Source organism: Zea mays, chromosome 1 (genome assembly GCF_902167145.1).
Source record: "Zea mays cultivar B73 chromosome 1, Zm-B73-REFERENCE-NAM-5.0, whole genome shotgun sequence".
Lineage (NCBI taxonomy): Eukaryota > Viridiplantae > Streptophyta > Magnoliopsida > Poales > Poaceae > Zea > Zea mays.
Window position 1 is genome coordinate 281,884,873 of NC_050096.1, and position 23,575 is coordinate 281,908,447.

The 23,575-nt window shown below is 43.6% G+C and overlaps 1 protein-coding gene across 1 annotated transcript; it reads right to left on the reverse strand.

The window, feature by feature from the left end:
* Positions 1–774: 774 nt before the first annotated feature.
* On the reverse strand, positions 775–20,475 carry LOC100381565 (uncharacterized). Its single transcript, NM_001361447.1, has 19 exons — positions 19,977–20,475; positions 18,593–18,662; positions 18,406–18,491; positions 18,127–18,262; positions 17,985–18,041; positions 17,516–17,689; positions 17,098–17,289; positions 16,939–17,004; positions 16,331–16,445; positions 14,821–15,950; positions 12,574–13,276; positions 12,382–12,484; positions 11,200–12,290; positions 9,466–11,116; positions 6,363–9,383; positions 5,285–5,593; positions 4,844–5,150; positions 4,603–4,749; positions 775–2,321 (listed from the first exon to the last, which is right to left on the reverse strand). Exons 1-19 carry the CDS (start codon positions 20,195–20,197, stop codon positions 1,155–1,157), a joined length of 10,746 nt encoding a protein of 3,581 aa, NP_001348376.1. The 5' UTR covers positions 20,198–20,475; the 3' UTR covers positions 775–1,154.
* Between the last annotated feature and the right edge of the window lie 3,100 nt (positions 20,476–23,575).

Below are 23,575 nucleotides of genomic sequence, written 5' to 3' on the forward strand. Positions count from 1 at the left end.
TTATCCGCTTGTTGATCTGTGATTGCACGGCTACACTTAGGTAGGATTTAGTTCTAGAGTATGATGAAATGGAGCCGCTTCATTTCTAATTTATTATTGTTTAAATTAACTCTATATAGAACAGTGTGGTTATAAAAATGAAAAATTATACTCAAAGTTAAACCATTTAGCTCTCCAAAATTAGCTGCACGGAGCCGCTGCCGGGCTGTTGCAACACGAATGTAAGCCGTGCTGTTGCATCACGAATGTGAACCGTAACGGTGGCTGAACTACACATTAAACCTTCAAAATTTCTGAATTTCTCCCTCTGTTTCAACTATGTTATTTTGGCTTCCCTAGAAAAAAAAAATCAAAACTACTTATAAAAATCAAACTACTTATAATTTAGGGCGGAGAAAATATCTGCGACACTACACTTCACTTCCAATCGAACCATGGAAGGGGCTCGTCGCTTTGTTCAGCAAAACTCTTGCATGTATACGCAAATAGACTTACTGAACACAAGGGTGCTCAAATTACACCCAGTCAAAGAATCAACACTTCTGGGGCTAGTTTGGAAGCCACAAAATCGAAGAGGATTGAAGTGATTAAAATCTCGTTCTTATTCAATTTTGAATATGTAGAAGCTTTTAGTCCATCCAATCACTTTCGGTTTTGTGGCTCCCAAACTAGCCTCCAGAGGTGGGGGGAGAAAATGAAACTAATACCTCTTTCCTTGCTCCCACAACCCCGAACAAAACATCGAGACACTACACCATCAGCCACCTCAACCGGCACCACCAAAATTACCCTGTATAGACTTTACAAACAATGGCACCTACAGCCCACATGAATCCTTTTCTCCTCAAAAAAACAAGAGAAGGTACAACCATCTCATAATTCACAGTATAAGATTATGATGTCAGCGCAGCAGCGCATCCACGTCCACTTCATCCTTCCAATTGTGTCTGTTGTATTCTCTCTCCTGCCCGGACTGCTGTATGGCCCAGGCATGGGACATCAAGGGAACATTTCATATACCATGTAGAAGCTTGCTGATCCGAGCTCTTTTGTCAATGCACGCCAATGCTCAGTTCTGGACGAGGAAGAAATCAGTGGTAAGATTTAACCAGTGTTTCTCTATATGTGCAGCTGAATCCCTATATTTCTCTGAGCTATGAACCCTTGAAACTGTCGTCTTTCAATGACCATGAGAGCAAGTGACCGCTGCCATCCCCACTCAGAAGCTGCTTCAAGTCCGGTGGTATACAAAGGGCAGTGACAGGGTGTTTGTGTGACTTGAGCACCTTCTGCAGAAGTAGCCTATACTCTGGTGCTTGGCCGTTCAGGCTAAGCCCACCAGACGATACCGCAGGTGATTTGCTCTTGCTATTTACTGCTTCATCAGACGAGCAGTGCAACATCTTCCATACCTTAACCGCGCCGCTTTGATGGCCTGTCACGTACCAGTTTGTGTCCTGCCAGTCTGAGTGTGTCGCGCTTGTCACAGACAAGATGAGGTCAGAAGGAAGCTGGGAGGTGTTCACCACAGCAAGGCAGTCCCCATTGATGCTCCAAACAGCAAAAAGAACACCAGCACCAGTCAGAATCTCACCAGTGAGGCTGTTCACATGTAGCGCGGATACTGATGCCGGGAACCTTGGTAGCTGCTTCACAAAGACTAGGCTTGTCAGGTCCCATAAGATAACAGAACAGTCATCAGAGCCTGAGACAATTAATGAGTAAGGTTGGCTGACAGAGACGCAAGTTATCTTTCCTGTGTGAGCACACAAAGCCTTCTCCATTCTCAGGAGACGGCGGATGCCATCCTTCACAAATCTCCACACTGCAACAACTCCATCATCACCACCAGTGATGAGAATGTTGCCATCATGGCTCACTCCAGTGCACTGAATTTGACTACCACCATGAAGGTTTTCATGAGTAGACAAAAGTCTATCCTGATCATATGTTAATATTCTCAAGCTTCGGTCAGGGAATCCCCAGGAAATGTATTCATTATAAGTTAGCGGCTTGAGCAAGCAGTTAACTGCAGCAATTAGGATCTTATCATTGTAGGAGACAATCTGGGACACCGAAGATGCTGTCTTGCGAATCTCCTGCTGTGTTAGATAGGCACAGTACCGTAGAGGATGAGGAGGGACTTTCCTGTCAGTCCGCCTCTGTGGATGTGGTTTCTGGAATAACTGTTTGGGGGTCTGACCAAAATGGTTGATTTGTGCTAGTATTGAAGCCTTCATGGTAGGATCTGATACTGCGTCTATGTCAACATTGCCTTCATATGTGTAGTGATAGAAGACATTGACGGCATCTTCAGCTGCCTACCATATATAATAAAAGAAAATAAATATCATAAATCAAGTTAATAAATGAGAGATACTACTGTTAGACTCTGTGTGGGCTGGCACCACTGTTGGGCCGACAGCCCATTAGGGTTAGGGTTTCCCCTGATTCTATATATGTAATCTTCCTCTATGAAATAGAGATTGAGTTCCAGTTTCCAATATGGTACCAGACTAGGTTAGGGTTTTCTCCCGCACCCCACAACAGTCGCCACCTCCGCCTAGGCGGCCGCCCACTGTCTTCCCAGCCGCTGCCCTGGGAGGCTCAACCTTACCTCCTGGGGGCGGCCCCTCGTCCAAGATCCGGCCTACTCCGTCCTCTCACACCCGTTGGGCCCTCCATCCTGCAGCCGCCGGTCTCCCCATGGATCTCGTCGGCGCCGACTTCTTCTCCTCCGGGGCCATCTTAACCCTCGGCACCCCCCAGGTGCGACGCCGACGCGGCACCAGGTCAAGCCGATGCCTCCCGGGACGCCGCCGCCAATAGCAGGGCACGAGCCGCCGATGCCGCGAGCAGGAGCAGGCCTGCGCAGTCGCTGCCCCTCCACCGAGCCTCCGCCTCTCCTTTCCCATCTGTAGGACGCCGACCCCTCCCCTGGCGCCGCCTCTCCCCCGGTGACTCAGATCCCCCGCTGCCGGCCACCCCCCGGTTGCCGGCCTCCTTCCCCTCCAGCATCTGTCAAGCTCCTCGAACCGACTGCCACTATCGTAGACGCGGGAAGCCTCGCCACCGCCGCGGCAGCACCCCTCCTCCGACCAACATTGTCGATGCTGCTTCGTCCGGCCCGTGCGCGGCTCCCTCTCCGTCGCCGCCAAACCATGCGCGAGAATCCACACCGACACCCGTGGCCAACTGTCGCGCACCCGTGCAGCCAGCTGCGTGCATGTCGACCGCCGCCGTGAGCCTAGGCAGCCCCCTCTGTGCCGTCCTCACCAGCGTCGGCCACCTATTCCACGGCGTGGTTGCCCCGCACGCCTCTCAATTGCGTCGGCATCTCCGCCCATGCAGCCCCTCGCCATCGCGCTGGCCACCTCCTAACTGCTCGCGTTGACACCCAACAACGCCAACTTTTCGAGCTTCTTCCGCCGACGGCGTCAACCCCCCCCCTGCCAGACCTGACGCAGGCCCCTACCCGGCTGGACCCGACCCGCTGCCCACCCCTTCTTTGTTGCCTCCACAGCAGGATCCGTCACTGCCGCGGCTTTCCCGGCCAGATCCACCATTGTCGCGACCTTCCTAGCTAGATTCGTCGTCCCTTTGGCCGGATCGTCGTCTTCATGGTTGAATCTGTCGCTGTTGTGGCCTTCCCGGCCGGATCCGTGGATACCCCTTCTATTCTGTCGCGGGTGCGGCCGTCGAGGCTGATGTTGTCCCTTTTGCGTCGCCCCGCCGACCGTTGAACTCGAACGTCGACCCCTCTCGAAGAACGGGCTACTGCTGCGTGTCTCCCGACCACGGTCACCTCGACGACTTCGGCAACCTCGACATCCAGGGGCTATCGTCTTCTTGGAGTGCACACCGGTCTTCGCACCCTCATGACTCCAGCCGCAACATTCGCACCCTCACGACGCTGAGACTGCGGGGGCATTTCAACCCGTCGGCTCCTACCTTCGGCTTCTACTCCGATCTCATCATGTGTGGTGTCCCCGTTGTAACTGCGGGGTGCGGTGGAATGTTAGACTGTGTGGGGGGGGTGTGGGCCGGCACCACTGTTGGTCCGCCGGCCCATTAGGGTTAGGTTTCCCCTGAGTCTATATATGTAACCTTCCTCTATGCAATAGAGATTGAGTTCCAGCTTCCAATAACTACCAAACGAATTATATAACAAGTACAAGACCTACTGGAATGCCCTCTCTGTTTCACATTACAAGCCACTTTGCGCTCACAAAAGCTAAAAAGACATTCCCAACATGATATATAGAAATTGTTGGTCAAGATTACATCTAAGATGTAAAGTAAAATAGAGAACATGATACGGAGCAGATTGATTCATTAACGCATAGTCCTGCTCTCCCTAGGATGAAAACAAAACTATGCATGGGTTAATAACTAGTCAGATGACACAAAATAATGAATCAGTACAAGACTAGAAGGCACTTTAATAAAAAAAACAATAATAGCTTACTTTGTGCTCACAAATCCTGCATGTTCACGAGTGAAAAGTAGACACTATCCTTATTTCAAGCCGAAACATATTTGTGCTATGATCCTTACAACAACACTACTAGAGATAAAATGCAACGGAGAGATGCTTAATACCTTTCCTCTCTGCTTATATCCAAAAATAAGATCAATCCAATGATGCAGATTCTCAGATACATAATCCGATTCCAGTGCTTCCCGATGCTTCCTGATGAACTCTCTGGCGCTGCCTTTAGCCCAAGGTGGTAAAACAACATCACCAACCTGAACGCATTATTTAAAGTTACATGTTTGTCCCCAACTGAACTGAACTTTCTAATCTAGTTCACAAAGGTTTGCACACAATTTGTGAAAGTACCTTCTCTCCTGATTGTTTCTCGCCCAGATCCAGATTAAAACGGTTCTCCAAAAATTCAGGCAAATAATAGAACTCAGGAATTAGTTCTTTCACATCTGATGTGTTACTTTTGCCTGCAGCACTTACCCATGTATCCTTCACACTGTTGAATAACCGGTCTGCATGGTCAAATTGTCCACCCTGCAATTTCTGATTTTCTGTGCTAAAAGGAGGCAACCTTAAGAGATAGAAAAGGACAATTCCAGCACTTGAATAATGAGAGCCATAATGGAACTTTGGTACATCAGGGTCATCCCAGCTATCATATCTGAAAGGAACAAAACAATGAATCCAACTGTGTTATATGGACCCTAGCGTTTAGCAAAGTTGAAGATGTCAAATTTACTAATTGAAAGTTCAAAGAGAAATAAAATCCTACAAATGGATGCTAAATGAACCAACCTCTTGCAGAATTCCTCTTCACCTTCCTCCGTTTGGCATCCCATGGGTTTATCAAGCCTGCGAAATGTCTGTGGATTCCTCAGATCTAAAACATCGCTCTCATAATCTGCGAGAACCCATGGAAATACTGGGTACTGTGTGAGATCACTATACCCTCGACCAGCAAGTGTATTTAGATGCATGAGATATTGGAAGTTCGTAATTTCTCCACTTTGCCATCTTTTAGAAAATGATTTTGCCATGACTTTAAAAAGACGGCTCCCCTCACCACTCTCCTGTTTAGAGGATGCTGATATGGTTGTGTCCAACCTATGGAAAGGCATATTTTCTTCAATTGTTAACAAAGGCACAAAGCTCCTATGGCAAACCTAAGGATAAGTAATAGCAAAAAAAATGACAGGTCCTACAAGTTCAAATAGTTCATAGAATGCACAAGATACAGAAAACATCCTAAACTACTAACTGAATGAGGCAAGTAGGAAAAACAGATAGAAAATGTAACAATGCAGCGCCTAGTAAAAAGGCATAATCAATATCTTAGTTTCTCGTGAAAATATATAGCTCTTCCTAGCAAAATAAAACTACCGGGCAAAGCAAAAAAAAGGTGAGACATGAACTTCTGGAATTAGGAAATAGGAATATACTTGCGGTTTGAAATTACAGATCCTAAACCAGAATTTATGGCAATAAAAAATGACAGTCGCTCGTATGTTTAACATGCAATCTGCTGATAAATGTTAATAACTTAATTCCTATGAAGCACAAAGTCATGAATTGGTATATATTACTCCATCCATTCCAAAATCCAAATTATAGAACATTTTGACTTTTCTAGATGCATAGTTTTTGCTAGACACTTAGATATAACACTATGTCTAAATACATAGTAAAAGAAATGTACCTAGAAAAGGCAAACGTAGAATTTGGAATAGATGGAGTACTTTTCACGACACAATAATTACATACAGGCAATTAAGTGTATTGAATTCATTTCAAATCTAGTAGGAAGTCATATCAAGTCTTAAATGCTAAGAATGCACAAGGTAACTACTAGGCATCTAGAGTTGCAAGGACATACATGCTATTCCGTGGGAGATTCATGGCAATCAAATTTTTGAAAACTTCCTCTCTCTCCTTTTTGTGGAAAACTAGAAGCTCATTGCAACCATCCATGCTGAAAATTTCAATTGCAACAGGGCGGAGCTGGTAATCACGTTTCAACAACTCATGGACACTATCAAGCTTCCACATATGCCATGGATGAGGCAGGTTGCTACTGTTGCAAAGCTTCTCCTTACCCCAAGCACCTCCATTATATGCCCATGATCTGCCACCAAGCAAGACCTTTGCTGTCCCACCCCAAGTGGTAGGTGATTTTAACTGAGATTCACTGCCTCCCATTATATCCTTGTTCACACCTAAAGCTTGATCAATGACAGAGAGCTCATCTTCACTGCCCTTTTCGCAAATGCAATTGGAATCATCAATGTAGAAGTTCTCAATAATGTATAAGCAAAGTTCTCCAATTAAAAATATTCCATCGTGCTTATCAAGACCAGCAACCCGTTCACAGTTGTATTTATGCCTTATTTTCTCATAGGGCTCCAGATAAGGCCTGATAAGATACTCACCATTGTCAAGCAACTCCTTTTCTGATTTATCCTCTGAGGTTCTTGCATCAGTACCTTTGACTGAAGGTGCCCTCCTTGGTGAACTAAGTTCAGATTTACCCTGGTGACTCTCAGTCATGTGAAAAGAAAGGGAACTTGATTTTGCTCCAAATTCCGTCGCAGAATGAAGGCTCTGCTCATTAACGCTGCTTTTATCATCAGTCCAGCCAATTGGACCTGAAATTGTGCTTCCTCCTTTGAATATGTCATCATCATCTTTGAATGACGAAAACTCGACAGCATCAAGATCCCTCTGCTCAGTGTCATAGGTCAAAAGATTCAAGCCTGACATTGTGTCTGACCCAGATGTCAACAACAATTCTCCATCCTCTTTATTGATAATCTTACCACCATTTGATCCAAGGTTGCTGGTTAGAACATTCTGAATAGTATCTATCTTAAATTTGGAGTGCTCAAGTTTCTTCCTCATTCTATATGGTCCTTCAACACCACACAGCTGCCACTCAGGTTCTGTGGATGGTTGCCGCATAGGAAAAATACCTCTCTCATGGACAAGTTCTTGGAGCTGGCTTTGCCACTCACTTTCTCCGTGCAATATCCAACCGTATTTGTCTTGACGAATTGCTCTTAGCTCTGTAGACATCACATCACGAACCAAATCAAGATTATACCGCCGCTCATTTATCTGCTCCCAGTGCCTGGCATCTACTTTTGCAGATTCGCGAAATTTCCGTCCCATCTCTTTCTTGCGCCTGACCTCCATTCCTTTTATTCTCACGCCAGGAAATTTTGCTGAGCCGGTAATATATTGAACCCACATTATTAAAGCACACTGGTCCAACACTTTACTTATTGTTTGCTGAGAACTTTGCAGCCATTCAAAAAACGTTGATGTACTTCCAGTGACCAATTTATCAAGTCCTCCATGCAGGATGTCCAGTTGTTGTCCTTGGTTAGGCTTGCAAACTAGAAGGTCCTCAAGAGATTGACGACGATGCACTACCAAGTATTTAAGTAAATCAACTGCCAAGTTTTGAGCAGTTACTCTCTTGTCATGGAGAAGTGACATTAAATTTATGCAGAAACAACACATTAGATCTGTATCAACATTGCTTGGGCAGAGCACCAATCTCTTGTTGGCAACTAGTAGCTGAAGAACTGTACAAATATCAATAGAAAAATCTTCCTGATAACGTTTAGAAGCTAAACTCCTCCCAGTTTCCGTCAGGAATGCAAGATTTGCAAGTAGATCATCTTCCCCCATACTTTTAAGGAATATTGGGAGGAAACAGTACATTATCATTCGGTTTGTGTTCTTCAATATCGCGTGGATGTATGGATCAAGTTGCCTGCTTCCTCGAGCAATGGACAAAATACCTTTCCCTGGAGGCACGGCATCTTCAACACGGCCATCTTTACTAGCAAGCTGTAACATTGACATTAAGAATTCTAGTGTTTGTAGTACCCTGAGTGGGGTTGGAAAGCAGCCCATGTACACACGATCAACAATCATCCAGCAAAGTGGGTCCAAATTGACCGACCAGCGGCTCTTGTCAAGTTTCTTCCCATCTTCTTCATCATCAAGCAAGAGCTTTCTTTCAAGGAAGTTCATCAATCTGCTTAGACACAAGCCTTGAAAAACTAGAGCAGAGTCAATATCAACAAACAAAGGCACGGACTCCAAAATGTTCTCAATAAAGAGTGCTGCTTTAAGCTGATCTGAGATAGTGTCAGCAAGAATTTGAGCAACAAAATCTAGAACAGCTGTAGCTCCTGCAGAGCATGGGCCACCCCCATAACCTAAATCATCTATGTCAAGCAAAAGCTTGGAATTGATTGGGAAAAGGGTATTTGCGGCAGATGGTCCCTGAATATTTGTCCTCAGATCAGGGGACGAGTCCAGGTCTATCCCAGATATAGATGAAGCCATGGATGGAGAAGCTGTCAGGTGTCTACCATCAGTATACGATCCTGCACTGCCAGGCCAAGATGTGAATGGGGCCATTGGAGATGCAGTAGGGGTACTAGCTGCTCTGTGGGTTGACCTCTCGGATAAAACAGGAGATCCAACATTATTCATAGCAACTGAGTTGGGTGAATCAGTTACATGGTGGAATTCAGAAATGCCATTTGCACCGGAAGCTGTGATCCGCCCTTGATCACGAGCATTATTAAATATTTGATTTGCTTCTCCATTTAAAATTTTATTGCTGAACTCCTGATTCGAAGAATCATCTGCTTTGGCTTCAGCAGTTTCAAAAGGGTTTGGCATGCCAGTACTTTCTGAACTGGAACTTTTCTGCTCCTGAGGAAAACTTGTGGCACTCAATGTTTTGGTAGATTGATCCTGATCATGTGGTAAACTTGAAAGGGCATCCTTTAAACTTCCATTATCATCATCATGTTCATTCATCTCGCCAGTTGCAACAGTTGTAAGATCTTTTGCCATCCTCAGGGCAAAATCGGATCTACATAACCAAAACAAGGCTTAATATAAACATTTCAAGCACGAAGTAACATGATATATGCACATTGACACATTGTACAAACCTCACACAAGAGAAATAGAGATCAATGCAGCTCTCTAGGAAATCATGCCGCCTGCAAACGGCAGAGAATGGTGGGCACATCTTTGCCAGATCAACCATGAACCTCAATATTGAAGTAGCAACAGCAGGTGCTGCTGCTTCACCACCCATTAACCTTGCTGCGTATGTCTTATGCATCAGAGCTTCTCCTTGAAGATCACCTCCCATGTCCGATGTCGCCTCAACAAGATCCGCGACCAAGGTGCCATTAAGATGTGAAAGATTGTTATTCTCATGTGCAAGCATAGATTTCATAATCAAGGAATCAAATGTAGCTTTTGCCATTGCAATTATAGTATCCAAGAGATCCACAAACTTCAATTCTCCATAGTTTCCATCGCTAGGCATGAGAGCATGGAAATCAAGCATGCGGACCTCTGGCACTCGAGGATAAACAGGCTTCCCAAACACCAAACAGAACAATATATAGTATATTTCTGGAGAATCGTGAAAGCTTGGAAGCACATGATTCAATCCTTGAAAACCTCCACTTGTACGGAACTTCAATGCAAATGTAGTTGATGACGTAAGGCAAACTCCTAAAAGAGTCGTGATCCATCTCATACTAGTTGGATGTACCGCTTCATCAAGGAAATATGTGACCAATCTGGATGAAACAACTTTATGCCATTGCTCCAGCAACTCTTCAGCATTTATGGTTACTTGTAGATCAATAAGCATTTCCAATAACATGTTCCTCACAATAACATGCTTTCCCATAGCCTCCCGCACAATCTGGCGGTTCGGTGTAAGCTCTGGAGGATCAAATGTCATTATTATGAATCTTACAACAAGCTCCAGCTCAGAAGCTAGAAAACCATCCTCCAGGATGACACCTAGAAGCACAACTAGCTTCTCCAACACGGGAATTTCAACATCACCACGTTGTAACGTAACAAGAAGATGTTGAACAAGATTAATTCGCCGCAGCATTGTAAGGTTGTGATTTCTGAACCAATGCATGGACACCATCCTCTCAAGAAACCCAAGAAGAGTTATTTGCACTGATATAGGAGCAGCAACCCATATAGTCCAGTCCAAAAGAATGTGTTCAACCATATCAGCATTTGACAAGACTATGAATTCAGAAGTCTCACCAGCTAAGTCAGCATTCTCCAGCTCAGACAAGTGGCTAAATGAATCCTTTTGAGCTGAAAAGTCATCTAGATCCCCATGTGATCCCCCAGAAGACATATCATCGGCAAACCTGGGTAAGGTGAGATCATCAAGGCTGGCCTCTGGGGACATTCCAGACGCATAGCCTGCTGTTCGATTTATCTTTGATTTCTGTGGCTCAGGAAAGGAAGCCTCACAGGCAGCAATACGAAAGAAGATATCAAGAGATTGCATATCAAATAGTGACATTCTCCTATGAAGAAAAAGTGCAAGAAGATGATAACCCCTCAAGGCCTGCATGTTTTTTACATTTTGATGACTCTGCTGAAGAGATAGTGCTAGCAGTTCCAGCGCCATATGCAGCATATCCCTACTTTCAGCAGCTTCAACAAGGGCAAGTACAACAGGCATCCCACCAACTGTTTGAACAGTGTCACCGATTGTGCATTGATTACAAATGTAAACATCGCCGCTTAGACGCCCATATCTTGGTATACCTGTTAACATAACTAGTTGAATTCTTGCATATCCAATTCAAAAACAGAAAACATAAATTCAATAGCTAGATGACATTACACACCTCCTATAGGGGATGCAGCAGCAGAAGTTGGATCGACAAGGTTCAGCAGCGAAAGAGTCCCAGATGCTCGAAAAGCATCTGATGAAGTTCCATCAAATGCAAATATAAGCTTCTTCCCAGACAATTGTAAGGAGAGATTTCTTAAGCGTTCCATGTCCCAAACAATTCCACTGCTCTCAATTCTAGAGCTCCCTTGTTTCATTGAACTGTCAACACGCTGGCTGCTTGAAGATGCAGGAACTTCCACTTCTAATGAATCCAGAATTGCCATTACCTCCCCACCACAGGCCCAGTTTGGGACAAATCTCAGGAGGTCAGTGTCCTGGAACAACCCTCGATACCCTTGTCCAAGAATGTACATGAAACAAACACTCCCTGCTGTCAATACCTCCTCAAAAAGATAGCAACACCGGAGCCGCCATGACAAATCAGAAACTTTCCCACGGATAGTAGGTGTACCAAGTGTTACTTGCAAAGATTTACCAAACGGGGATGGCGAGTACCCAAGCTTGCCAGTGTGCCTCAGCTTTCCATCAAGATACAGGCTAGCCACGCTTGCTTGGAAAAGGCCAGCTAGCGCATTTGGCTTACTATGAACGACAGCAAGATGATGCCATTTTCCTTCTTCCATTTCAACGCCTGGAAATGACAATAAACTTGAACTGCCTGTAGATATAGTAAAAACACCATTGTCATGGAGATAAAGTTCAGCAAACAGAGTGTTAGCATCGTCCACTGCACCCACAGAAAATATGCGCAAGACATGCCCACTCCTCTTGCTATATGCCCCTTTTGACGCTTTTTCTGCTTCCTTCGTTTGGCATTTAAAGAAGTCCTGAAATTGGAACCAGCAAACAAAGGAATACCCAGAAACGGGTGGCCATGTTCTTTCTCCTAATGAAACCTGAATAGATGCATGACCAGCTTTGCTCATGTCCATTTCAATGAAAGGAGCTAGAGAAACATGTCCTTGTCTGGCATCTTCCATTTGAATTAACTTGTCCATCATATTAACAAAATGATGACCTGAACGCTTCACTTTCAGCTGAAGAATATATCTCACAAGAAGCCTTAGCTCAGATGAAGACAGCCTGGACAAAGAGAAGAGTAACCATGTACTGTGAAACAACAAAACAAAATTGTTGCAATGAAGCGCATGGAATTTTATGAGATATGACAAACCTGTAAGCACCTAGCAGTTCAACAATTTTCAAGGCATGATTAAGAATAGGAGAAGAACCCTCCAAAAATGGGTTGATTGTTTCAAGTAGAAGGCCAACACATCCTATGTCATAAAAGAGTAGCAAAAACGTAAGTGTCCTTGTCAAAATGAGTCAAAAGAAAAAGGATAACAAGAATATCTTTTGCCCATACCAACAGAAGTTAGATTCTCCTGGTTGAAGGGACCAGCAATTGCTAGCTTCTCAATGAATCTCAGCAACTCAAGTTGAACTTTAGGTGTAAATACCAGCAACGAACGGATCAGCACAACAACTGCACTAGCATTGTACACACGCTCCTTGTCAAGCCTTGAAAGTCCAAACGATGTTGCAGACAAGAAGCTCGATTCATCCTCTGAGGTTTCAGAAGAAATGCTCTCTACCTGCAGGTTGCTAGTGAGCGGGAGAACAATCTCAAGTGCAAGCTCAAGCAAAAGCAAAATGACTTGCTTTTCACAATCCACACAAAGCAACCCAGACTCAGAGAGGAGATCATAGAAAGTGTTCGACGACAGAATTGTATGCAGCCTTATTCTATTGACAGAATTGTTGCATATTGCAGCTGTCATTGCTCGCAATAGAAAACCAAAGATCTTCATATGAGTATGCAAAGATGATTCAGTCTCTTCATTTTCACTGTCATTCTGGAAACTATGCAGCGTCGTCAACAGCAGGGAAAATCCAGTGGCTTCTCCAAATGTTCTTTGTGCTGAGCTGTTTGCCCCAAGAATCCGCCACAAAGCACCAAATGTATCACACTTTGCATCATTTTCAAGTTTAAACTGAGTTCCAGATGAGGTTGATACCATCCCACTCTTCAAGATTTCAATCAATGACCCTATTTCTTCTGGATGAGCCTGAAAACAGTACACATATGTCAAAATTAAGTCAATTTTGCAAACATGCTGCTAATAAAATCACTAGGCATGATTAGAAAATATACAGTGAGCATAGGAAAATGAAGTCCTTCAACTTGCACAAGTACTCGACAAAGACTAATGAATTAGATAATTCAACATTTTCGCCCCTACACTAATGGGCTAATTGGTTCAGCTGGCTATGGCTGCTGCTGAAGCTACACACTAATGTAACTGTTGCAGGTAGAGCTACAGCAGCACCTGAACCATGAACGCCCTCACAAAATTACAGAAGAAACATGGTTTGTTATTTCATGGAATAGCTAGCCAGTGCTATCTGATCGGGCAATTAATCACGATTAATCGACCTTATCGGACAGTTAGCCTTGATTAGGACCCTCATTACAATTAACTCAATTGCTTTTCTGATCAATCAATTAATCATGGTTAGTATCCGATTAATCGGTCGATTAGGCTGTATGGTCAAGTTGGACGGCCAACTTGCAGTGCCCGACTTGGGCCAGGGTGTAGATGTAACAAATACTGCTGAAGAAATGAAGGATGAAGATTCTGGTGGAGCGAGAGATGGACCTGCAACAAACATTGATGGAGGCTTCCAAGTGGATGAAAATTTACTTGCATAATACTTTTTGTCTATTGTCTTAGACTCTTTTAATATGGACTTGTTTAATTCTGAGTTTGTAAGACTGGTGGTGCTGGTAGTGTGGTGGTACGGAAACACTGCAACGCTTGTGCTCTTGAGAAAGCCTCCCCGAGCAATATCCGGATCATCCAGGGCACTAGTGATGATATGCTAGGCCTTGGTGCTTGATCAGGGCTACAGGGCTGAGAGCCATCTGGCCTTAGTCCTGGTGTTGTTAGGTGTTGGTAGTTCTTGTGTTTATAGATGGATTCTTCCGTGTACCTCAAGTTTTGGCCACCGTAGGGTGGTTCTATTTGTACTGGTCTATTTTAGACCCACTTATTCTTCTTCCTAATATAAAGATGCGCAGTTTTCCTGCACGTTTGAGACAAAAAAAATGTAACCGGTATCTGTTTAATTCTACACTTGTCTTGCTGCTGCCTGCTGTCCTATGGTTCTTCGTTCTTGTTTGCTGAGTGCTGACTGCTTGTTGCTCTACCTTACCATACCACTAGGCCTACAGCTCATATTTTCCTGTTATTAACCTCGTTCCTATGTTATTTCAGCTATTTACCAACAGCATTCAGCAAACAATAGGCAGCAGATTTGGAGAACTTCTCCCTGGACAGGTAAGTACAGCTATGGCCAATTTCCAATTTATAGTATTCTGTGATACTACAATACTACATACATATTGATGTAGTATGTATATAGTTATACAATACTATACTTGTATACATAGCACTGGTACAGGCATCAGGCTTATAAAGCAATCAGCCGATTAGTCTCGATTAATCGGACCTGATTGATGATTAATCACAATTAATCGTCTGATCGGTCCTCATACAATTAGGTTCGATTAGCCGATCAGATAACATTGTAGTAAGCTAAAAACACAAACCTGAAGAGAATCTTCGATTATTAGGCATGACAATAGTCTCAATACACCAGATCTATGGTTTTCGGATACCAAGAAAGGAAGAATTATGTTGACACCATTAGATGATCGAAACGATTGCTGGTTAGACTCAGCTCTTTTCAGCAAATAAAACAGACAATCCCAAGCAACAGTAATTGTCCCTTCATCTTCGAACATGGGAAATTTTGCAGAACTGGAAGCCATTAGCTTTGGTGAAAGAATTGCATCTTTGTTGTCCACCGTCCTCTGAAAATTAGTTGCATTAGACATTCTCTCTGTAGAGTCGAAGGCCTTATTTTGCTGCTCATCTCCAAAGAAAAGCTTGTTTTGCTTCAAGTCATCTAACAGTACCCCCAGGACACCAACTTCTCTAAGAACTTTCTTGTACTGCTGATCAAAGGAGAGTAGCTTTACAAAGAACGAAAGCACTGTATGCTTAAGACTGGTAGAAATTGGTTGTTGCAATAAGCAACAAAGTGACAACAACTCCTGCTCTGGAATACAGTTTACTACAGTGACAGCATACTCCAATATTTTTAAGATGACCTCTTGTAGTGCTGCAGGGAAGCTGCCCATGTTTAGGATAAAAAGAGGAACAGTACGTAGTTGTTGGCATAGCTTGTAATTTTCAAGATGGCTTGAGAAAATCTTGAACATTCTATTCAGAACTTCAGCTTGCACTTCCAAGTTGTCTGCCTTCAGAAAAATATCTTGTAGCATCTGAATGGCATCAAGATCTTTTACCTTAGGGCTACTAACTTCCATCATGTCATCAAACTTGTCAGCAGAAGGAGTTCGGCTTCTGTTGTGCCCCATTCCTTTCGCATGAGAAGATTTTAAACTCTTACCACCACCATTTTCTGAGGGGCCAATTTGTGACAAATTTACAAGAACATCAAGCAACCTAGACAACTGAGGTGAAAGGTCACATGAGAATATATCTTGTTCTAATCTGTGAGAAGGAACAGATGCATCCGCTTCGGATGCTAACTTGGATGAGGATTGGAGAGTCTGATTTTTGTGTAAGCTACAAAGTGTAAGAGCAAACTGAACAAGGAACTGGTAACCATGAGCATTATGTATGTCTTCCCTGAGCCTTATGGCCCCAGACTCTGCAAAGTCAACCAAAGATTAAGACATTATTAGGCGCACAACAATAATGACCATTCAATTTGTATGGCAACAAAGTATTTAATCCCAAGCGAGGATAAGATAGAGATGGAAACATGACCAGAACCACACAAACAGAAGAAAGTTTTTTAATAATTTGTAAACAATGAAAAATATTGAATCAAAGTGTTAGACCACCCGTCTAGGGTTTGGGGTGTTCCCCTTGTAATTACCGTCTCACCCTCAATGTAATGGGCCAGGCCCAATTACCGAAGCCTATTAATACTACACCCAACCCTGTTTAGGGTTAGGGGTTCACATTCCAACACAAAGCATCTTACTCATAAGAAATACATGAGTGGCAAAGTTCATCAATACTAACCAGGCCTGTAAGACAGCTCAACACATTCCAGTAATAAATCCACAATGCCCATAGTGTAAGCAGCATCACCGCTTTGAGGATTGAAATCTTTCACAGCCATAAGAAGTACTTTAATCTAAAAGGTATGGCGAAGAAAGCGTTAACAAGATTGAATAGAAATATATGCAAAAGAATATGTGTTCCAGTTCCAGTAAATAATACAAGGAAACTGCTACAAGATGCCCAACACACAGCGGGAACGGGTTGAACCCTGACATGTCACCAGTGACTATCTAAAAAAGAGATTAGAAAAGGGAGAGAAAACAGAACTCTTAAAACGGTAGCACAGTTGCCAGGATTAGCTGGGGCTCCAAAATGGATGTCTATGTCAGAAAAAAAAATGCCTAAAGAAAATACCAAGATGATTCAGTGAAGATTTTCCCATTCTTCAAGAGTTTATGTTCTAAACTTCTAATGCTAGCCAAGTGAAAACAGATATTCTTTGTGAAGATTAAATAACTAAGAACACATTGCTATGTGCTGTTTAGTTCTTTAGTGTGAAGAAATCCTAACTAGACTCAAGAACAGGACAGCATTTCATCCACAATAAAGAACAGATAATAATGTACCAGCTGGTGCTTCCTGATGTATTTTGCAGAAGTCCCATTGTCATTTGCAAGAAGAAGACCAAGGACCTGTCCAGTTATGAACTTAATATATTTAGCAACTATTGATGCAGCAGAGAAACATGACCCTCCAAAACGTAATGTTACATAGTTTCAAATTACCTGCATTGCATGGCGATGGAGCTGAATTGTGTGAAGGGGAACAATACCATCCCTGAACTGTGACAACACAGATAGTGAACCATTTGCAACCATGTGGAAAAGAACTTGTAAGGCATCATCTTCAATTAAACTTGGTGCAGCAGATTGATGGCTCGCCAGTGCTTTCATAATATGTATTACACTTCCCTCAATCTCCATAGAACAGAAAAAAGAATAAAAATCAAAAACCAAGTTGACCAGGAGAAAATGAAGGGAAGAAATAGTCACCATATAACATATATGAACACAAAGGAAAAAAACATGTAATAATACAGACAAAGCAGCAACTCAATGTTAAACAATTTACGATTTTGTGTATTTCAACAGTAATCTTGCAAATAGGGCCCTGTTTCTATGAGAACCAGAAGACTGAGATTACCTCAAGCCGTCGTGATTGCATAGGATCCAAATTTTTGTTTTTCTCATTTCTGGATCCTTCTTGGTGAACAGGCAAGGTATCTGTGGAGTTCTCATTGGGGCTCAATAGAGAATTGAGGATATATATAAGGCAGCACAAAATACCAGAGTCCAACAGAGGTTGCCTATCATTTGTCTGTAAACATGACAAGAGATGCTTGTTAGTTTAAAGTTTAAACATTTGGTAAATTGTGTTTCATATTTAATACAAAATATAATATCAGCAAGCAAGACCATAGCTAAGCAATTTTTTATTCATGAACCACCCGACAGCCCCAATACACTTGGATATTAATTGTGTCAGAACTCAGAAAACAGATGTCTCTTGCTCCTTCATACTATTAATAGCATGCTTTAATTAACGTTGCATAACAGACAATATACTGCATGAAAAAATAGACTTTTTGTCATATTGTAGCAATTTCACTAACCTCAGTCACAAGCACTTCGACTGCGTACAACAAATTTGATCCTGGACATATACCAAGCTGGATCACGGAACCAACAAGTTAATAGAGTGTTTGACCACATGGAACCCAGAAACTGCACTAGATAAATAATATAAGAACAAACCTCTGTGGTATCCGAAAAGAAGCCAATAACATCAGCCACACGCAGCGGTCTTCCTTTGCTGTGGATTCTTAGTTTCTCCACATCAGTAACAAAAGCTCTTCCAATAACAAAAGAAAAAATATGTCCTTCTACTAACCTGTAGAAATTATGATGGAAAAAAATAGAAGACCATTATTCAGTTTTACAAAATAGTGAGTAGACATGAACTCACTGAAATAAATGTAATGTAACAGCATAATAACTTATTGAAGTGGTGTGTGCAATTGTAAAGACTCATACTTTGTAACTAATTGAGCTACACTAGAATACTGCTTCACTAGCCTACAGAAGACATCTACAGCCAAATTTAAGGCCCTTTCTTTCTCCTGCAGAGAGAAAAACAGAACACAATGTCAAGGCAAGAATCAGCTCACGAGGTCTTATTGTTGATTTATGGTGAAAAAAATAAAAACAAGTGTCATGGTACCTTTTCAGAGCTGGAAGAGCGAAATTCTTCCCATAATCTCCTAAAGTCCGACTCCAATTCATTTCTCCCCCTGAGTACAAGAGAAATAATGTTAAGATTAAGGATGTAAGTCCCACATGTTTTTGGGTCATTGGGTCAATCCAAACTTGCTAAAATGAACTAGAATTGCATGCCAATTAATTAATTTAAGGGGAGACGTGAACTCAGCTAGCTGACCCACAAAACACCATCAGAGACCCACTTGCATCCTTGGTTAAGATGGAGAACATGAAGATTTTTTGCAGAAGCATATATTGTTCATTTAAAATAGCAGAACCAAATTCCTAAATGGACATAAATTCTTGATTTAATTGTTGAAATCTAGAATACAGGAACATAACCTATGCTGCATATACCCATGTGAGAATGTGATCCATACACGTACATGAGTTAGCTTGAAGAGATTAGCAGGAAAAAAAGTAAATAGAAACCTATAAGAGGAACATACTTTTGTTATCAGCTCCAAGTACTATACAGTGTCCAAGAAAAGATAGCTGATAACAAACTTAACTAACAATTATTACCATAGTATTTGTCCCTTTACCAAGTGATTATATAGTTCGTTCAGGCAAAGGATAGTATAATGGCAAGTGTATGAATAAGTCACTGCTCTAACACAGGAAATTTAACCGAAAAATCAATGAAGGAGTGTATCCCTAGCAGCATGGTAACTCGAGAAACAATGTAACACAGTCAACCGAACTTCACACAAACTTAGAATGGCATGTGCCCCAATCATCTTACAGCATCCCAGTTCAAACATAAATCGGCACATGAAGCAAACCAGAGTCATGAAGTTCACCCCAAACAAGACTGCTAAAAGTTCCACTTTCTCTGCTACGAGAAATGCAAAAACACATAAGCCCCGTTGTTCTACAAAAGCATGACAAACCAAAAGGACAAGGGCCGTAGCCTTCAGGCGTGGCATACAGATCATAAAATTGACTATGCAGCTACCGACTCGCGCAACCACCGTACTAGTCCGGCATCATTTCTCTCCAAGGCACAATCTTAGTCGAGCATCACTGCAGCACTATCGCCAAGCTCGAGCTAAAAAACATTCACTGATATCAATCCTATGAGTCAAAACGTTAATACAACACATAATCCCGCATCTACCAACTGAATCACCAAACAGACAAGGGCGGGAAGATGAAACGAAAAGGCAAGCATCTGCGATCGAACCCTCTCCCAATCTAAATCCGACAGCCATTGCTAAACCCGGAAAACGGGAGTAACGGGATCGCATCGGAGCTGGCATCACCAGACCAGACACAGGATTTGATTCAGACAACGCGAGACCAGTAGAGAGAAGAGAGGCGTTAGACTCGGCTGGGGGACCCACCTGGCAGAGGACGCAGCGGCAGAGGGCGAGCTCCCGGCCGCCGCGTCGAAGCCGCCCTCGTCCCCGCCGGTGGAGGCGGAGCTGAGCCTCGGGGTGGCGAGGTCCTGGACCGCCTGCTGGCCGTGGAACGGAGACTCCGGCGGCGGCGACGGCGGAGGTGGCGGCTGCTGCTGCTGGCCGCCGGCGAAGACGACCTTACTGAGTAATGTGGACCATTTCATGGTGCCGACCCCTCATCCGGCGCGCAGATCCCGGCCGGATCCCGCCGATTCGCCGGAATTCCGACGCGATTCCCCGGCCTCTCTTGTTTCTCCGAATGATATTTTATTCACGTTCCTCGCCCGCCTCCGGCCTCCTATTTTTGCTGTCGTCTCTTTGCTTGTGTTTTCTGCCTCGCTCGTTTTCTTTTTTGTTTCCTCTTTTTAACCCACGCACCTTCACCACTCTCTCTCTCTCTCTCTCTTCCACCTCGCCGCGACGCCGCCTCTCTCCTCTAGCTGCTCTGCTCCGTCTGTGCGGCCTTGTAGTGCGTCCTCTGCTCTCTCTATTCGGTTGTTGGCTTGAGGCTTGAGCCTTGCGCCCTGCGGCCTGGTTGCTTGCTACGTTTCCCTAGTATTTTCTTTTTCTCCTTTTACTTTTATTTTTGTTTGTAGGTAACAATACTATGACCTTGTCTTTGTTCGTGCGTGTTTACATTCTATCTTTATCGACTTTGGCATAGGATAGCTATTGGCTCCCGGCTCCAAAGCGTGATGAATATCTCCCTTTCGTCGGGATGCCTATTTGGTGTTTGGTGAGTGACAATAGAGGGAAATGTTCATGGTCAAGATAATTTATTTTCCTTTTGCTTTATTTTATATATATATATATATATATATATATATATATATATATATTAAAGACATGTTTGGTTCCCTGTCTACCTTGGCACATTTTGTCTAACTTTTTTGTTTAAGGTTAGTTATTCAATTAGAAAAAGTGTGGCACAGTTAGACACAAAACAAACAAGCCCTAAGTACTTATTCTCGATAAGTGTCATATTTAGTATATGTTGTTGAAATAGATAAATGACTGCAAAATTATAAAAAAGTATCTAGTTTGGAGACTCATTCAATCCTACCTTTTTGTCGGGTCTAATCATATCAGACTAAATGAACTCTAATTACAAAAAAAGAGGCAAGATCATATGGATCTTATATTCCATCATCATCTCGAACCCATCGAACATGATGAGTAGAAAAACGAGACATTTGTCGATCCTAGTCTTAGGCGCCTTTTCAACATTAGACCTAGATTGTTAGAAACCGCTCTTCGATCTTAAAGATAGTCAGAGATTTAGTTATCAGAAACAAAGTTTGAGTAAGAGTGGCGCTATAAGTCACATAAGGAAATGAATTGTCTGATGCTACCCTGAGACAGGAATCATGTTGTAAATTACTGTAGATCCACGAGGCATGAAGTAGAGTTACAGGATAATATCAGTGTTTAACATTGGCATAGAAAACTTATGGAACTAGGTAGCAAAGATGGAAAATGATTCACTAATAAGGCAGAAATATGGGAAATGGTTTTAAAAGTTGATAGAGATAATACGATGCATGGTATATATTATTGAGAGGAGACATAAGGGGGCAGTGTGATTAGGTAACTATAAGATCAATGATCTAGACATGTTTCTACAGAATAATAGGAAGGGTTTAATTGTGTAAAACCCTATAGAAGCATGTACACATAACAAGACATAAGGCATTGTCCAAATAAAATAATTACAAATAGACAATAACCCATGTCTCCTTGGGTCACATAAAAGTTCCATTATCAATATGATATACTTCTCATGTACGGTTCTCAAGTGGCCATTCTTAATATTATACTTCAAAAAATGTTATCTCAAAAACCCTAAACAGTCTTTTCCACATATATGGTTGATCTCAAGATTAATAAAACTAACATAGATGGTTGTTGTTAACAGTAATGTCTACCACAAATCCATATTTGACCTTGGCATCGATGTCCTTAATCATCAACTATTGAAACTATATTCACCACGAAGTCGCATCTACCCCCATGCAAGTCATGCAAACCACTCTCGTGCAGCCCGCTCCTGCCAACGCCTCGAAACAACCCTGTGACATGTACACTGTCTCGCTAGACTTCCCCACCCCACCCCATGTCGTCCCCTCTACCAAGTGGCCAAACCTCTGATGCCCAGAACCAGGCCCAGCACTCGCTCGTGCGTGCAATCCATCTCTGTGCCGGGAAAAATCATTGTCCCTCTCGCAAGTCGCAAAAGCAATTGCCTTGTTGCCCAAAACGCAAACAACTTCACTCGTGCTGCTTCAAAGGCCTTTGAACGCAAAGCTATAATCGACGCCCTGCACTCCTGCTCCCCAAAGGTCCAGAAGGTCGTTCGCGACAACGTTGTCCTCTCCCCGCACTGAGGTGCTTCTTCATGTCCACGTCATTCGCAAGCTAGCTCGTGCTGCTGGGTTGGGGTGCAACTCTGTCGACGTGGTCGGCGTGGTGTCGAGAGCGACGGAATGAAGCTTGGTCCTAGGATTGTGGCTAACAGTGAGGCCCTTGTTCACTATGTCCGTGATCACTCTAGACCCTTGTCTCCACCGCTAGGGTTGGGTCCCACTGTCGGGATACGGTCCCCAGTTCCTGGGGCCCATCAGTCAACGAGCACACTTGGGAAAAGGCGTCTAACAACTAGGGTCAGCTAGTCAGTCAAGGGAGATGGGTAGCGTCTACCTAGAAGAACCCACCCCCGACGAACCCTGCGACACTGAACTCGAGGTGGGGCATGGTGGAACCAAACAGGGGGTCGGGTGTGCCAAAGGGAAACCAATTGAGTGGATCTTGCACCTTGCTCGAGACCGACCCATCATAAATGACCGGTCGCATTAGTTGCGACTGGCGCCGAGCCACAACGAAGGCGCCGGTCTGCTCCCACTCATGACTTACGAATCCCTCGGGGTGCAGAGCACTCATGACCTACGAGCCCCTCGGACTACGACACATTTATGGCCACGCGTCCCCTAGCTAGCGGTGTACTCATGACCTATTTGGACTCTGAGTGCGCAGGCCGCTAGCATGGCGCAACACAACGAGCCACGCCGAGCCCCAGGCTACGAAGGCCAAGGGTCGATATAGCCCAAGTGATGGCGCTCGAACCCACGCTACCCGCGTCGACCGTAATAAAGAATATGGGACAGACAAGCGATCGTGAACACACGTGACCTTACCACATGGTAAGACACCCAGTTTTACCATCGCCCGGTGGCTCCTTCCCAAGGAAGCCACCACGGGCCGACCCCCTCCTTAGCCTATAAAAGGAGGAGACTGACCCCTAGACACAAGGATTCCTTCTCTGTAGCGGACGACGCAAGGATGAACCCCAGATGAGACGACGCCCAGAAGATCGACGAACAGTAGGAGGACCCGAAGGTTGGAGCCCTGTCGCGAAGCCAATACTTAGTTAGGACTCCACCTTGTAACCACCTTCCAACACGAACAAAGAATTTGGAGCCTCTCCTCCCTCTCTCACCCTGCTTGTAACCCTTACTAAGAGCTTTGATCATCAATGGTGCCGGTAG